This window comes from Lissotriton vulgaris, chromosome 2_2 (assembly GCF_964263255.1).
Source record: "Lissotriton vulgaris chromosome 2_2, aLisVul1.2, whole genome shotgun sequence".
Lineage (NCBI taxonomy): Eukaryota > Metazoa > Chordata > Amphibia > Caudata > Salamandridae > Lissotriton > Lissotriton vulgaris.
This window is the reverse complement of record NC_141688.1, coordinates 13,310,361-13,328,937: the sequence shown is the minus strand read 5'-3', so window position 1 is coordinate 13,328,937 and position 18,577 is coordinate 13,310,361. Positions and strand designations below refer to the sequence as shown.

The following is an 18,577-nucleotide window of genomic DNA, read 5'->3' as shown; positions in this document are numbered from 1 at the left end:
TATAATATCAACATAGATATTATAAAAACCAGAGTTAGCAGCATAGTCACTAATCCATAATAAGCAAAAGGTGATAGCATGTTATGATGCAAACTCTATAGAATTCTGTATCACCTATATTTCGCGCACCCTAATTAGCATATTATATTATATCTAAGAAGGTCTCGTTTGGGTTCTAGCAGGGCGGGCCCATACCTCTAATTCTCAGTAGGAGGAGATCACATCAACAGCTACCAGCTCTCTGCATGCGAAGCATCAAGTGTGTCTTTTCATTCCCTGTAACTCTATCTTAAACCCGCGTAGAGCCCAATGTTGTCAGCAACATTATTTGTGTTATGTCTAATGTAGTGCGAGGATCAGGCTTTCAGCAACCTTGTGTTAGGTTATTCTTAGAGGGTGCAGTTCTCAGTGTGCAGACAGTTGTACCAAACACGACTGATATCAGAGCAATAACATATTATTCTCAAATAAATCACATCTTTCGTCTAGGTTGAAAGCTACAATAACAATTAGGTGTCGTGTGCAAACTGAAGCCGAAGGAAAACATGGCGTTTAAACATTTAATAAACTCATGCTAACTTAACACAATATATAGAAACGCAGTAACCATATGACAGCCCGGTGAGTGGACTTAACAGTGAGGGAGGGGATGTGTGTGTGTGAACAGCATGCCATCTCTTGTCTCACTGTAAGCAGTGAAACTGAATGCTGATTTGCCTGCGGGACAGGAGATGTGCACGGCTGGGGGGGGAGGGGCCAGGGGGCGCGTCCACGAGGTGCAATCAGCGCTCGTGCCCAGCTCTATGTCCCTTGACAAGCAACTCGGCTGCAATAGGTCTCGATCGAGACCTAAAAAGGTTAGTCCCATTGTAATTTATCTAAGGATTTTTCCATATCTATGGGGGTTTCCACAGAATAAGGAACCCTCGAGCAAGAAGAGTTTCTGCATTTTAGATAGGGTACTTCTTTCCAAAGCAAATTCACTCTGATCCATGTTGACTGTTATAGGCAAGACCTCCAACAAGCGTTGCTGAGATTTTCATAAGAATCTCGCGATCAAGATTAAGCATTGATAGAGGTCCCCTGGAAAAGGTGGGTATCGGGTCTCTGGCAGGATTGGACAGAACAACAAAGATGCCTTCCCTGGTGTTAAATGGGAGGATGCTGGTTTGTGTAGCTATCAGGCACATATTGTGCAAGTATTAGTAGACATAGAAGAATTCAGTTGACAACCCATAACTGCTTGGGGTTTTTCCAGATGCTAGCAATGCATGATCCCCAATTTGTTCTCCGATACACTGAGTGGGCTCTCTAATAATTGTAACAGGTCATGAGGAACCACCCTTAAGTTAGATTTCGACATGAATTCATAATGCAGAGTTTCAATGGCTTTAGCGAGCAGTGAACAGTGTAATAGTCCACACAAAAGAGTATTAATTTCAGATTGAGCATGAACCAAGGTCCTATCTTTCCCACTATGGTCAGGACCAAAGAATGCTTTCCATCTGAATCGGTGAGTTCAGCAAGGAGGCTACCTGACTTATCCTCATCCAAATGCTGCCTGGCAGTGTATTTGATGTAGTCAAGTGAACTTAGCCTTTCTAATAGTTATGTACATGCCATCTTCACTCAGGATAGTGATCTTTATGTGTAGGTGAACCTGCTGGTCTGCTTTTCAAGAGCTTTAGTTCTGTTTCATCTGGGCCATACAAACATTCTGGGTGGTCTTAATATATATCCCCCAAATGTGTGCTTTCAAGGCTTCCAATTTAACTGATGTGCCTGCAGCAGAACTCACATTTCCCCTAAAGTAATAGCTTATTGCTTTTTAGGGGTCGTGCCATGCGTTGCAGTACGCAGCACTGTTTCCGCAGGCGAGAGCCCTTTCGTCAGGGGTTTGAAAACGGACCATGGAATCGCACACACTCAGGCGTGTGCTTCTCCTTTTGAGTTCCGCTATTGGCCTTTGTTTGCGTGTTTTTTTAAAACAAAGCATGCAATAGGCCAAAGGCGGGAGCATTGCTCTGCCCATGGCCTATTGGTGTCTGTTACGTGCACCAAAGCCCATATGTTTTCAATTATCATGGCCAGACACGGGCGCGATAATTGAAAACATATGTCTTGCAGTGGCGCGCGCGCACCACTCACGGGCGTGTATTTTGTTTTACAATAGTGATCACTTTCAGGGCCGCTTGTTAGCATGGCCAGGGACAAACATTTCTCCAAAGCTGCTGTGTGCTGGCCACCTTTTGTGCCTTCTGGTGTCCTATTTACAGAAATGCTGCCTCTGACCGGCACTTGTACACAGCTCGTGCTCACGATGTGCCTGACTACTCAAAGTAGTTGAACCTGCTCCTAGGAGCGCATCAATCAGAGTCCACCTTGAAGGAGACCTACACCCAGTAGTAGCCTACTACAGAGATGTTAGGAGTTCCCAAGTACCCCTAACGGATTTCTAAGCCCAAACCACATTATTATAAGAGACTCTAAGAAGAGCCCTCGCTACTCAAGGAGCCGTCTCCACCCCTAGGACACCCGTGGATCAGCCCAACGCTGAAGACGCGGTTGCTCTGGGCAGGGCCGGCTATGCTGTTCCTGGCCAAAGTGAGGAGTGCATGCAACGCCGATGCTTCAGTGCTAAAAAAAAAAAAAACACCCACCGTTTTAGAAGGAGCCTGCCTGTGTGTTATACCTTGTTAACGCGCGATCTTGCAAACGGCGGTGAGGTGTGACAATTGCACCAATATTTTCATGAGCTACGTAGGCTATTGCGTATTGTTTGGTGTAAATCACCCCAATGCCATCTCGGAATACTGCGTCCCAAATCTCTACACCATGGGTGTGCTGTAAGATCATCCCCAATTTACACTACTGCAGTAGAGCTGTGACAAATCTAAACTTGTGTGGTGACGTGACCCTGGGTGGGGTAAAGCAGTAACCTCCCTCAGTCTAGCGGCTATAGGGATGCTGCAAAACTTTAATATCTATTGAATTGCTGTACTAAGCGGAACGCATACAGTCTCGCACTACTTCACGGGCGCCGGCATAGCACCGCAATCAGATACTACAGCCAGGGCCCCTGGAACTATGCGGGAGGGAAGGACCAAATTATGCAGCATTTTGGCTCAATCATGTGGGAATAAAGGCCAAATTATGCGGCATAACACAGCGCATTTTGGGATAGTATTACTTCATTAGTGCACATGGTAAAACCGTTTGGGCAAATATTTAACCTCGTCAGTAGCAGTTTAACAACCATGTACAGCAATAAGCAACTAAAATAGGACCAATCAACCTTTATGAGGGACCTTTCACAGCTCGGGAACATGTGCCGCCGAGTTTTTAGTAATTGTTTTTGATACTTTTGAGCTGGAAATTTTCTGGGGTGAAAATTAGCAGATTAGGCAGTTGATAATGGGTTTGTGGCAAATCCACAATTATGTGGAAAACATCATGACAGTAGAATCGCATAATTCCAGTGGCTCCTACTCCAGCCTAGAACTCCCTCTGCACCATGTAACTCTGTATGAGGCAAAACCCCCATAGTCCCACTCTGGCCCAGTGCACTTTGCCAACGCTCTGTACCATGTCATACATCCTCACTCTCCTTCTGTGATGCAAAGACACTGTTACATCTCAGCACCGCACAGCGCTGTGTCAGACGGAAATCACAAGGCCTTGCGGTGTTCCAGTGTACTAAGCGGTACTGACATGTCTCTTTACCATGTCCTACAAGCTCACATTGCTCCCATGCCCCATGTAACCCTGTATGAGACAAGCCTCATGTAACCTCACGCTACTCCATTGCACGAGGGTACACTGCCAAAGATCTGTATCTTGCCCGCAGCCCCACTCTACTCCATTGAACAGGGGACTGCTAATGCTATGAAGGGGCTCACACAGGAGCCAGCTTGCCTCCAGTGGGTACGAAGCCAGTATGCCTTTGGGGGGGGGGGGAGCGGGTAGAGCCACCATGCCTCCTGGGGATACAGAGCCAGTATACCTTCCCGGAGGTACAGAGCCAGCATGCCTCTCAGGGGTACACAGCCAGCATGCTTCCCGGGGGTACAGAGCCAGCATGCCTCCCAGTGGTACAGAGTTATAGCATGCCTCCTGGTGGTACAGAGGATGTATGTCACTACAACGCATACTTTTACAACGCATGCCATTACAACAAAACTTTTACAGCGCAACATAAATTACAACGCATTCCATTACAACGCATGCCATTACAACGCATTTTACAAAACTACCATTACAACACATTCCATTACAACGCATACTACCTTTACAACGCATACCATTATAACGCATATCATTACATAGCATATATGATAAGTATTGGATAGTGTAGGGGTAAAATGTACTATTCTAACTCCAGGGGGTGCAACAGTAGGGTAAGTGTTGGATAGTGTAGGGGTAAAATTTACTATTCTAACTCCAGGGGGGGCAACAGTAGGATAAGTTTTGGATAGTGTAGGGGTAAAAATTACTATTCTAACTCCAGGGGGTCCAACAGTAGGGTAAGTGTTGGATAGTGTAAGGGTACTATGATTTGTAATGGTATGCGTTGTAATGGTATGCGTTGTAATGACTGCGTTGTAATGACATGCGTTGTAGTGGTATGCATTGTAGTATCATGCGTTGTAATGGTTGCGTTGTAATGGCATGCGTTGTAATGGATATTGAGTTGTAAAAGTTTAGTTGTAATGGTAGTGCATTGTAAAAGTTGCATTGTAAAGGTTGTTTCCCGGTACAGAGCCAGCATGCCTCCGGCTGGTACACAGCCAGCATGCCTCCAGGTGGTATAGAACCAGCATGCCTCCCAGGGGTACAGAGACAGCATGCCTCCCTGGGGGTACAGAGACAGCATGCCTCCCACCACTGGTGCTTGCGCTGAGCCCCGGCAGCCTCTGATTGGAGGCCCAATGTGCAGGCTGCCCCTCATGTGGCTCTATGGATGATGGCATGCAGTGATGGCGGGTATGCACTTTAGCTCAGATTAAGAGTCTTGGTGTCAGAGGGGACTACCCAGGGTTCTTGAGCTTCACCAAAATAACTTTGCAGAAATCTATAAATAAAGAAGGGCAAATTAGACAAGACACCCAAGGGACGAGGAGGCACCGGGAGGAGGAGGGGTGGCAAGTCCTTTTTTGAGGGCAGGAGTAGTCTGAGGTGTGGTCGAGGCGAGTCCCATTCTTGCTGGGTGCTCTATGGCCATGCTGGGGTTAGGGTCACCCGGGAGAAGTTGAAAGCAAAATGAAAGGCTCTAAGGCCTCTCCTAGGCCACAGTTCAGAGGCCGTGCTCAGCCAGGCACAGTTCTTAAAAGCGATCCCTTGGAGAACTTTACGCGTAAGGGGTCTGCATAAAACTGGACACCGCCTTCTTCCCGGAGAAGCTGCTGCCCGACCTGCTCAGGGCCTCGTACCTGTATAGTGCCTGCGTTTTCCTACCTCTGTGGGAGTGCGACCTGGCTGCAGCGGGAGAGTTTACCAGCGTGTTGTCCTCAAAATAATTGGCTGGCCTGCCAAGGTGATAAGGGACGGACACAAGGACTGATAGGATGAGCCACCATTGTGTTCTTGTGGGAAGTGATTGAAGATAAGTGGCCAGTTTTATAAAGGGGTGGGGCATGTGCTTTGAAAATAAAAGTACCCTGTGCACATGGGAGTCAGTGGCCAGTGATGTCTTTGTTGTTCTGGGACCGCGAGGCTCTGTTTGTATCTGGTCTGACTGTGAAAGCCCAACGCTCCCTAGGCCTGTGATTGGTCTGTGTGCACCTCAAAGCTCCACAGGCCTCTGTGGAGGCCATGGGGCTCCCTGCGCCTCTGGAGTGGCTGTAGAGACCCCGCGGCTCAGTAGCCCCGTGGATGTCTGTGTGAGCCCTGAGAGTTTGTACTGGGCGGGTGCCTAGAGGCTCCCCGGGGCACTATGTTAGTCTGTCGGAGCCCTGGGGCTGCTTCATAGTGGCCCATATGTGGCTGGTATTTAGGGGCCATGAAGTATCCGAGGCCTCATATTGGCCTGTGAGGACCCCAAGGCTTTGTTCCTCTCTGGGTGAGTGTGAGGTGGGCCCTGGCAATTATGCTCGTGGGCAGTTATGTCACACTCGGTTTGCTGTTTCCTGTTGGTTTTGTCACTCGTCCTTGCATGCTCGGGTGCATGAGAAATGGCCCGGCTCTGGCAAGCTATGACAGAAGAGAGCCCGTGCCGGGCGTTATACTGGGGCGGTGACATCAGGTAGGGGAGGGTCAGGGTGGGGGGTTGTAAAATGCAGGATCTGGACCATTAGAGGTAAGTACCGATAAAAATAAATAAAACGAATTTCGTTGCCCACACTGCATCGGCAAATGTGATGCAGCGTGGGCAACGAAATTCGTTTTATTTATTTTTATCGGTTCTTACCTCTAATGGTCCAGATCCCGCATTTTACAACCCCGCACCCTGACCCTCCCCTACCTGTCGTCACTGCCCCAGTATAACGCACGGCACGGCCGTGCCGGGAGAGCCCATTCCGGTTTTACTGTCACGAGTCCAGCCGAGCTCAGAGTCAAGGAGCCAAGGCCCTGCGAGAGATGGTGCCAGTCAAGGAAAGCCGCGCAGGCCTATACTGTGTGCCGGGTACACTTGGATCCTCGCGGCTTCCGTTGACGTGAAGGTGAAACAGCAGCGCTCCCGGAGGAACCCCTTAAAAACCATAAATACAGAACAGCAGGTCGAGATAGATCTCATGATGCGACTCGAAGGACCCCCAGGGCACGAACCTCCAGCCCCTGCATTTCGTGTTGGCCTCACAGGGCTTACTGCAGGCTATCATTTTCCAGCACCTGCACCCATTTCACAGCCATAAAGAGCACGCAGCTCTAAAGCAGATTACTGGCCCACTCTCACCCACAGGGGATTATTGCCAGGGAGTGGAAGACTTTAAATCTGATTGAAAGGCCGTATATACAAATAGAAAACATGCTATTGGGAGGGTAAGCAGCCCCACCCAGAAAACAAGCATTGTTAATGCCAATTGGTACACGATTATGAGATGTACTGGATTTGGCAATAATATTTAGCCAAACTGTACAGCGATGATGCTAAAAATAATGTAAATAAAGAATGCAACACCATTAGCTCAAACTTTAATTTATGCGAGATCTATTGCATTGCAAATGCTTGTTTCATATTACTTTTGTACAGCACATCATTAAGCAGAACTTGTTGTAGCCACAATGGCATCAAAAGTTGATTGCGATCACAATTTATTTTTGCTAAATATTCTACCTGCGGTGGGGTAATAAATGAACATGTCAAGTCTCCGGAGTCATAGATCGGTTAAAAGTATGAATATTTCCTTTTCTACACATATGCCTTCTCCATTCTTCTGTCAGGCATCAGCCTTTAGCCCAGGTCATATTTTTTCTGTGAATTTATCAGTGGGTGGCCCGTGCAGTGGTGGGTGCCATCTGTCTGATACTGTGTCCATGACATCCTTAAAATTTTCAAAGGCAGTGCATTTACATTTACAGTGAGGGAACACGCATTTCAGAAAGGCGGCTTGTGATGCATTTGGAGCATACTGGCCCATATGGGTAAAGGATATACAGTTAGCAGACACTTGATGAAGCTGCATTGTCCCTCAGAATGAGTCTGTTTTTTCAGATTATTAGTGGTATCCTCGTATGCCCCCTGGCATACAAATGCAATGTGGTGCAGAATACCTGGCCCCTCCAATAATGTCTTATGCACAGCGGCGACTCCTCTGCTAAGGCAGAGGGCATCACCCCATTGCTTTTTTTGCAGTGAAATAAAGGAAAAATAAAATGATTATAACTGGACATAAATATAATGTTATTTGTTCCTGCTGTGGCAGCTTTGCAGGGCGGGCTGCTAACGCCAGGAGCAGAGGGAGTGGTGCGTACACTTTGTAAGTGCACATGAATGTTTGGGCTGCCGTCTCGGGCCCGCCAAACATTCAAGCGCACTTTGTATGTTCTCCATCTAGGCTGTATTGCACTCTGGGTGGAGAACATGGATAGACTCCCACTGCCTGTCTGAGCACCGAACCATGGCACTCAGACCAATCACAACATTGCACCTTTGTGATTGGATTTGGGGAGCCTGAGTGTGCTTCCTGTTCCAGGCCGGAGCGAGGGACTACCAAAAAGAAACGCGGTAAGGAGGTACCCCGCCTCACCACCCACGAACTGTGCCTGCCACCACTGCTTACGCATTCCTTTTTCTAACCTAGTCAGATGCATTTTTGCAACAAAGCAAAGTACACTTATTTCCTTTGGGAGAGTTCTCTCGTTTTCCCATAGCACAGATAATACAGTAATCACCATACATTTGTAAATGAGCATATGCAAAAATACCAATGTCTCAATCAAAGGATTCCTTATTTTAAAACCCTTTGAGGGCTAGACAAGAACATATGAGAGGGAAAACTTAGCAAAAGTAGAGCAATTGGTTAACAAGTAAAAGAAGAAGAAGGGAAAGTGAGAAGCCAAACACAATGGTACATCCTCCGCTCCACAGCAAAAAGATCACTGCTCTTAAATGGGGTCCTAAATTACAATGTTCAGGGTATGTTCCAAATGTGGACAGGGGATCAACACTACAGAATCATACATGAAAGGCTAGTGTTATCAAGATTTGGTCAAGGCAAGTATCTCACTCAGATTTCCAAGGCATCTGATTCCTGGTCACTATCTTATGCGGTGTAGTCAGGGTCAGTGTAATCTGTCATTCACAATGTTGAACTTAATTTAGAAGCAGATGTCACTAGGTTGGTCTGTCAGAGATGAAACTCCTTTGCCTTGCTCTCCCATCTCCAGGCATTGATGGCAAAGGATTCCTAACAGCCACAAGCCTGGCATCATAGTCTGTTGGTCTACCCATCCCTAGGCTTGATTGGCTTCTGTGAAGTACACAGTTTAATCACCATCTACTTTCAGCTCGGCTGGAAACATCAACATAAATTGCAGTCTTGCATTACAAAGCTTTATGTTCACCATCTCAAAGGAGTTGCACTATTTTAAATACCTTTGATGCATCCACTTCAAATGGGCCATGTTGCAGCACTCTTTATAGAATTAGGCTGCAATCTCTACAGTTTAGCTATCTGGCTATGATAACACGGAGTGGCAACCTGGGGGCCAAATGGTCACCGCTGGGCTTTGCCCTATCCTCCATGAAGTTTGATACACCATGTTTTGAAGCACTAGACTTCAATAAAAAATCCCCTTCTCAGCCCCTCAGCCCCCCTTTGGTAGCCCCACCAGTCTGATATTGTTGTGAAGAAATTTGCCCTTCACGACTTCAGTGCTGTATTCCAGGTTCCTTATTTTCTCCTGCATGTCTTTCATCCCTGATCTTAGTTCACCTATATCAGGATTTAGTTTAGAGCACTGACTTTTGTTATATACAATACTATCTGGGACACTAAGGTGATAATGGTGCACAGCTTCTATCCCTTTATATAGCATTTCATTGATCACAATTTCTGATTCACAATTGCTCATGTCTCAAATAGGTGCCAATTAATTGGATGAGTCTGTTACCCAAAAAGTTCTCTAAACTGAAACACAACTGAGTTCTCATTTGTACCCTTATAGAACTTGTACACAGTCATTAATGTACAAGCAGTCATAGTTAGCATTAATTTAATGTTGTAGAGTGCCTCTTGTGTACTTGCGCACCATTATAATTGCATCCAACTTCTCTGGCAGAGCAGTAGAAGTCCTGGGATTGAAGTTGATTGCAGCAGAGGTGCAGGATTCTGTTCTTCAGAGGTCTGTTATTCTGAGAGTGGAGCCAGCTCTGATAGTGATGTGGCTTGTGTCGGCTTGCCCTTGGCCACTTCATTCCTGTGTAACACCAATCAAAACCTGAGGTAGAGGTGGTTTTCCTTGCAGTATTTTAGCCGGTGAGACAAGAGTTCATGACAACGGTGATGCAGAATAGTTATGATTATTTAAAAGAGAGTTCTTTACATGTCGGGAAGGGATATTTTGACACGCCACCCTGCAGGTTTTACACTGCAGCAGTCAGGCTACACTGACATTTTTTTATTTCATGGTAAATGCATGCAACTTCAGAAACTGGCAATATGTTGTTTGTGAGGAAATTGCATTTCTGAATTACATTTAAAGCTAATGGTAAATAAAGTGGGCTGAGTTTACAAGGCACTTACTGCTATGACTGTTACTTTATTACATGTGTGGAGGGTTGCCATCATCTATATTGATACAACTTTTATGACATTATTACTACTCCTGTGTGAGCCTTAAGGATGTTAGACTGGTGTACTATCTCGCCTGTCTGATCCTATGTTTTTTTTTTTATAAATGAGCAGTATCAGTGCTGTATAAACCACTAGGATTTGTATAGCTCTACAGTCTACTGCCTATGATTCTGAGATGTGTATCAACTGTGATTTGTTAACCCTGCCCCTTCATTATAGCATCTTAAGAATAAAAAACGACTTGAAGTGAAGAAAGATGCTATATCCATTTTTAAAACATATAGGCCAATTGACATTGCATGTCCAGTTTCCTAATTACCTGTGATATACATAAATATTTTGGAAATTTTTAAAGTGGAATACATTGAAAAAGCCACTCTTCTGCCACCATTTGTCAATGGTTTCCTGGGAATTGCAAGTCCACATACCTCTTTGGAGGGTGAGACTTGCTAGGAGCAACAAAAGATTTAGAAGAATTCATTAGTACCACTTAGAACACCAGGATTTGCAGCCAAATACTGTTAACACTAAACTATAAAGTGCACCAACTTGGCGTCTTTTCAAACTTCTCTTAAGGAGCAATCATCCATGAAACCATTCCTCCTGGGCATCAGGATGGCTCACTTGTATAATTTACCTAGTACAGAGGCAGGTATTTTTGTCTCTATCACTTTCAATGTTCACCAGCCACCCCTCGATATTTATGTGTATGGTAATTTAATAATCGATAGTATCTAAGCCAGAATAACAGATTAATCCAATCAACTTTGTCTTTCATCTTCAATTTTTACCTTCTTGTGCTAATATTGTGAGTTTATAGAACAACTCAATGTTGTAGATAGTAAGAAGAGACCTTTGTGAAAATGAGACTGGCATGTACATCTATGTGCACTATTAAAACAGCTCTTGCCATATTCAATGAGAGAAACAAAATCCCATAGTGCGCTCACAATATGTAAGTCGCTGCCCCCAATGAAAGGACTTACAGGAGACAGCCCAATTTGATTATGCTTTAGCCATAGGCCTTTATCTTTATTCACACAGCTTCAGCGAGAAAAGAGAACCATAGTTAAGCAGTCATTATAAGGTTGAGAATTCAGGACATAAGATCAGCACAGAACAGTGCAAAGATTGTACAACACTTACGCATAGTGCAAGAAGACCCCTATTCCTTATCCATTTCCCATGCCCTGAACCCAGAGCATCCCAGGGATTATTGAAAGCATACCTTAGTGGCATCTTACACTTACCCTCCATCTCTCAGAGGGATAGGCAATATCTACATTCCATACCAATATATACACCAGAGCACCACATAGCACTTTGTTCCTGCCGAAGTACTTGTCACCAGGCAAATCCCCCAAAATGTTCAGCTCCAGGTATGCTGGGGTAGGGCAGAAAGGTTCAGGACCCCCAGAAGGCCAGTCCCCCCTCTGGCCTGCCCAGTGCCCACAGACATTAACACCACTCCAAGAGGCCAGTTCAGTAAATCAGTCCCAATTTTTGGGTAGCTTGCTTTCTGTGCTGCCACCCGGCAAATCGTCCAAAATGTGCAACTCCAGGCATCCCGGGGTAGGACAAATATTTGGGTGTCTCCCTTGTTCTGCTTCTAGACAGTCCACCAATTTCGCCTTCTTTCGGTGTGTGGTTGAGTATGCTGGAGCACAGTGAAGAGGAAATGAGGCTGATCCCTCACCTTTCAACACCTTATATATCTCTGTCCCGGACACCTCCAGATGATGTCACAACCCTCCTTTGTGCCAAAACAAACAACAGACTCCCCGCCTTGGTTCCCGCCTCTGGATCAACTACTGGCGGCCCTCCGCTATTTGCAGGGGGTGCCTGGCCAATAGTATGTGCATTATTATGTCATAAGATGGCACTCTTCTCTACTTAACACACACTACTGGTGACCAGGCACTCTTAGGTGACCACATTTGGTAGTAATCTGCGCTTTACTGAACCCCCAAATAAAATTAAAAACAAATAAAATAATAATTACCAGCTTGCCAGTACGGCTATTACTGCATTGACAAATCACAAGTCTTATGGGGTAAGGGTGTCCCACCACAACGATCAGTTATTCAGACCAGAGTACTCACCAGCTACATAAGGATCTCGGCATCCTGTTGACCAGCCGCAAAAGATGTTGCAGCAATTAGCCAGCCAGTCACTGAGGAGTGCCCTAAATGTAGTCACCAGGCAGACTTGAGGCCTCCACTGTCTTGTGAGAGATCAGTAGTTGACCACCCTCACCACTATAAAGGACAGTATCCAGCAGACACGCTGTAGAGACAGGGATTGCCCAACTAAAGTCATCGGATGACTTCAGGCTGACTTGGGTTAACAACCTTTCTCTCGTCTGATTGATCCGCTTAATACTATGGCATTATCTACCCTTTCCGGTAGGATCCAGCATCAAACCATCATTATTCGCCATGGTGGGAGGGACCTATCCTTCCTTTACGAAAATTCTAATCTGCAATGTACATTACACAGCGGCGCATGTGCGGTGAATTGGGTGCAAGGTGACACGCGTGTGCAATAAACACAACATTCAATAATTGCATAAAAACATATCATCATTAAGGCGAAGTAAAGCAGAATACTTGCAGCTTTTCCCCGAATCCCCGGAAGGATGACTATGAAGGTACACGCTGCGGACAGGAAGGTGATGATGATCTGCAGGCTCGTGGTGTCAAAAATGAAGGCTCTTCTTTGCTGAGGGTAGAAGGGGAAGATGCCATCCCCCCAAGACATTCTGCAACTCCTAAAAGCACTGCAAACCTATGAAATATAACCAGAAAATACAGTAAGCGGCTGGTGTGGATGGTAACACACCTCATCTGTCATGCCTCTGTCTGTTATGTAATATGATGGGGGAGGGTGGGTGGTGTGAGGTAATGCCTTGCATAGTGGGGGTGGCACCATCTCACATCGCATCATAGGCTAATAAACGGGAAAATCAATACCTTTGCAGGACAACTTTGCACATGTGCATAACTGTAATATATTAACCCAAATTAATTGAAATGGCTTTTTTGTTGATATTTTCAACTAACAATCGACAGCAGTGTGCACTTAATCACAGAATAGTAAATGCACAGACTGGTTACACTTCTTCCCCACTTATCTTCAGCTATTGTATGTGAGTAATGCACAAGCACACAGCCCCAAGGGTGCCAGCTGGCCTTATTTTTTTAAATTATTGAGACAGGACTGTTTGAAGGCTCTTTTGGGAGCGTATAGAGCACTTATTTTACTGTTTGCTAGACATGTCTAAAATGTATAATTAATTATATCATATCTACTTTAGTTTCCCCTCCCAATAAGTTGCATAATAAGTGCTTGGTGTTTATGTTCTGTTGCTAGGATTATGCATTCATGTCAGTTGTTTTTATTGCACAATGATGTTCTTGCACTCTGCCTAACTGCATGAGCTCTGCCAGTCTGTTATGTTCATGTCCAAAGTGACATGTACATCAGCTTGAAGTGGTGGCTGAGGTGGCTTCCAATCTGAATAACGCTACAAGGTCAAATGTTTGCTTTCAAACATTTCTACCACACCTTTTCTGGTCTTTACCAGTTTTATCATCCCAATCTCTTCAGCAATGGTATGCGAGTGCTGCACAACCGGACTGCACTACCAAGTATGTCAACACAGCCTATCTTTCAATATTATTTAAAGTATATATTGTGGGTGTCATATTTGGGCTACATACACTCGATTGTGATAATTGGAGCAAGTTGCTTACTATTTGCCCAAGAAGGCCTATGTGCAAATTTGTGCATGTTCGGCCTAACCATATTGTAACCCTTGGCTGGTGTTGGAGTGTACTCCTTCTGCCCCAAAAACTGATAGAAAACTCTTAGAACGTGTTTGCCAACTTTCTTCCTGGAGTACCATGAAAGGCTGGGATTTCTGTCAAAGTTGCAGCAGTTAACATTGAATTGCGTACCTGTCTCAGCTTGCTAGTTAGCCGAAGCATAAACTGAAGGAGATTTGAAAATTTCTGAGTGTGAACACAGAGGGCTTTGTTGGAAATTACCTTAAGCAGCATCCAATCGACATCGAAGCCTTTATGGGCAAGGACTTTGGGCTGCGCCCGCTCAATTTCCCACTTTTATGGATGACCCCACTGGGGCCGCTTTCTTCAACAACCTTCCTATCAAGCCCCTCTTTGGATCCATCTTGCCCTACTGTTGGCACACTGCCACCCACTTTTTCTCCATAAACGTTTCTAAGTCAGGAGGTAACATTTCCATGAGAATGACCCTGGTCCCTGTACCTGGCCCACACTTCATTATGGCTGGCCTTACCTTTTGACTGTGACCCACTATAACGTGACTTTAGAACTGTGGTTGATGTTTGTACTTTTTGGCACTACTTTTAATGCATATTTCTGGTTCTACATATTGTATTTTTGGCGTTCAGGTGTCATTTTATTTCTGAAAATATTGTTTATTTTTCTAACTTGGCTTAGGATTTGTCTTGTGTTGTGTTTTTGATTTTATTTCTGTTTGAGGGCTGCATAAATACATTAACATTGCCTCTAAGTTAAGCCTGACTGCTTTGGGCCAGGCTACCAAATGATTACGCACAGCTTTATTTATTGACCTCAGCAGTTCCCCTGAAAAGGACCATGATTATTATTTGTAGTGGTTTCTCACTCCCTCAACTAATACTCCAATTTCTTATCGTGAACAGGTACGGTAAAAAGTCTGCATATATTTGCCATTTTGCATTGAATATAAATCTCTGCAAAAAGTACATTTGTACAGAAAAAATCTGCATGTATTTTCCATCTTGTCTGGATTTAATTACAGTGAAAATGTTCTTTCAATGCTGTAAATATATCATTCCAATGAACTATAATCAGGAACTTTAGCAAAACTTCACAAGTGTAAAAATAAAATGGACAACATACATCTGGCACTTTCTGGATAATTGCATGAAATGTGGTTCCTATAGTACGAGTTTTCGGCTTTACCTTTATTACCACTTGCTGAGTTGCAAATCAGTGTCATTTTGAACTACCCTCTCTAGCAGCTAACGCGTGGCATCTGGCTACTCTAGGATGCACCGTTCTGCCAACTTCCAACATGGCATAATCCCTCTCTTGGTGCCCAAACCTCCCTAGCCCACCCAGAGGTGTGGCTACCAAGAGGGCAACACACCCAGGAAAACTGCTTTGGCAATTGGTTTCCCTTCCCCTTCGGGGTGTCAGCCAGTCTAACTAAACAATAGGGCAGCCCCTCTCTAAGGCCCTTATTTAAGAGGCCTTGCGTCAGTTTTGCGCCGCCGGTGCGTCACTTTTTGTGACGCACCAGCGTCGTAAAAAATGTGCCTTGTTGCGCCATATTTAAAAAGTGACGCATCTAGGTAGATGCGTCACTTTTTAAATCCTTGCGCCACATTATACCTGCGTCAGGTATAATGTATGCAGAGGGGGCGTTCCCCCGCAAAAAGCCTCGTAATAGTGACGCAGTGAAATCTATGAGATTTCACTGCGTCACTTTTAGGATGCTGTTGAGTCAAAATCTTGCGCCTGCCTCACAGCAGGCGTAAGACTGACGCAAGCCCTTTCACATGGGCTTTCCCCATGTGAAAGGACGCATTGCTGGAGTTACGTCACTTTTGTGACACACTCCATCAATGCGTCACTTTTGCGCTTACAGATACGTCAGAAATACTGACGTATCTGTAAATCCTTGTGACATGATGCGTCATACATTAAATATGACGCATCATTGGTGTCTTAAGGAGTGCGCAGTGAAAAGTGACGCATCGCTGTTTTCACGCAGCGATGCGTCACTTTTCATAAATGAGGCCCTTAGTGTTTCCCATTTGCTTTTCAAAGGCCTCTTCAGCTTTGAAGCTTGCCTTCTCGGCTAACTCTGTGAGGATTTTGCCAGGGAGAGGTCAAACCTCTCTCTAACGCAGGCTGCTATTGTTTCTTCGCTAGGAGTCCTTTGAGTGTCTCCCCAGGAGGGCAGAAAACTGTCCCAAGGAGAAACGTTTGTATGCAGACGTTTTGTCTGAAGCAAATGCTCAGCTTGCATATAAAAGTCTTCTGTGATAACATCAAGAGGCTGGTCTGAACAAATAATGTTCAAACTATGAGATATTTTAGGATTGAATCAGTTTTCCGGCAGTATCTTTGTTTATGCGAAGTGCTAGCTCATTATAGCAAAGTCACATGAGACTCTAATAATTTAAATTTCACAATGAAAGCAAACGTTTGCGAATTGGTCCTGGAAATCCATGACATTTCATGAGAAAATGTCATGAGAAAAAATGGTAGAATTTCGACATTGCAGTCACACCTTGTAATCTTGAAAGCACAAGACATCAATTCTCAAGTAAGTCCTTTAGTGGTCCTCCTTGATTCCAAAAGTCACCTAATACTTAAATATACAAAATCCTGTTTTTGTGATCTGTAGCCTACTTCAGAAGCTCACATTATGATGGTCCAGGTACTTAAGTAGAACAGAAATTCATAGAGCTCTCTCTCACATAGGTTTCTTGGTACTTAATGATATGAGTAAAAGTCAGTTCTTAAGCGAACATCCATGGACGTTATTATGGGTCACCAGGGGTTGCAGCTGCAACCGCTGGTCTTGGCTTTGCAAATTTGGTTTCAGAATTGCTGAAGTCAGTGACAAGAATATTGGGGTATGTTTCTCTATTGACCATTTTTGAATATACTACTAGGAAATAATAGTCAGTTATTCACTATTAGTGTAATAAAAAATGGAGCCTCAGGTTCGGGAAGAAGACCTGTGCTGGCATTTGAGGTAAGTACAAAATGGTTTAAAATGAATGTTGTGTGCATGCACGAGGGGCAGAGTGTTTTTAGGATAGAGCGACTGGTCATATGTGTGTGTGCGTATTTGAGTGAGCATGTGGGAGTGAAAGTAAGTGAGAGTCAATGACAGTTAATGTAAGAACTTGGGTTACTGGTTGTGGGGATTGAAACCATACTCATGCAGGAGTCAAAATGCTTGTCAGGGAGCAGTCACAAGCAAACCCACATTTAACCCCTTCTTAACCCTCGAGTAGTTTGGCACAGAGCAGATAGGCTTAACTCAGAGGCAATGTGTAAAGTATTTGTACACAAAATTAAAAAACTAGAGCAAATTAAAAAATTGTCCAAAATGACAACAATTCAATCAGTGGAACCAGAGATATGCAATTGTGAATATTTAAGTTAAAATAGCACCAAAAATCACAAAGGGCCAACAGTGGATATATGGTCCCACTGGACCAGGACAAAGTCACAAGTTCAGGCTAACCGCAACCGGCTACAGTGACCAAATTAGCCCACTGAACCAGAGAACCTTCTGTGCTTGTGGCAGAGCATTGCGAAGTCCTGCGTGGAGGATGTGTTGCTCAGCCATGTGTTGCATCGGTTCCGAGGAGCTGCAAGGCTGCAATGCAAGGTCTGCATCGTCCTCAACAAGACCATCAATCAGGGTAGCTTGTCATGTGAAGTCCTGTGTCGAGGATGCATCACATGCTAGTGGTTCTGGGGAGAATGTGGGGCTAGCGATGTGAAGTCCTGCATTGTTGTTGAGCCCTGCCGTTGACAAGAGGTTTGTGATACGAGGGTCCGCAGTGGTTCCAATGCAGCTGCGGGCCGCAAGATTAATACAAAGGCCTTGTGCTGGAAGAACACTTGCTGCCAGTTCTGATCATGCTTGCGTACGTAATAGATGTGATGCGTTAGTTCTGCTGGATCCACAGAAGGGCTGGCAGGGCACCTTCAGGCTCACTTCCAAGAGGGAAAGACTAGGGTGGTACCACTGGAAAGGCCAGGACTCACAGTTGCAGAGTCCTGGTTACAAGAGGCTAGCCCTTGGAGTCATTCTGGTGGTCCTGGGATCAAGGTACAGGTCCAGTTCTTCTCACCCAGGCAAGAGGGCAGTAGGTAGCAGATCAGCACAGCAGGCAGCAGTCCTTCAGGGAAGCAGTTCAGCAGAGTGTGAGTCCTTTCAGCATCACAGCAGTCCTTCTTCCTGGCAGGGTCTTCCACAGATCTAGAACTGTACTGAAGATTTGGTGTCTGATTTTTTAAATATAGTTACTCCTTGTGCCTCCTTCGAAGTGGAAGATGCTTGGAGAGATTTCCTTTTAAAGTGCACAGGCTTCCTGTCTCCCCTGCCCTAGCTCCAGACTAACTGAAGGGGACATACTTTGTGTGAAGGCAGGAGTCAGACTGTTCAGGTATATGTAAGGCTGTGCCTAGCTCTGCCATCTCATCCTGCCAGTGATAACCCATCCAGGCACACTTAAGTTCCCTATTGTGTGTGGCTGTCTAGGAGGAATACATAAAGACCAC

The 18,577-nt window shown here is 45.0% G+C and overlaps 1 protein-coding gene across 1 annotated transcript in view; it reads right to left on the bottom strand.

Moving 5' to 3' along the window:
* The window catches only part of LOC147728938 (dual oxidase maturation factor 1-like), a 432,696-nt gene that overhangs the window by 179,863 nt on the left and 234,256 nt on the right, over positions 1 to 18,577 (bottom strand). Inside the window, exon 2 of the mRNA XM_086959179.1 lies at positions 12,849 to 13,022. Coding sequence (XP_086815305.1) covers positions 12,849 to 12,995 — 147 coding nt within the window. The 5' untranslated portion in view covers positions 12,996 to 13,022. The remainder of the gene's footprint in view (positions 1 to 12,848; positions 13,023 to 18,577) is intronic.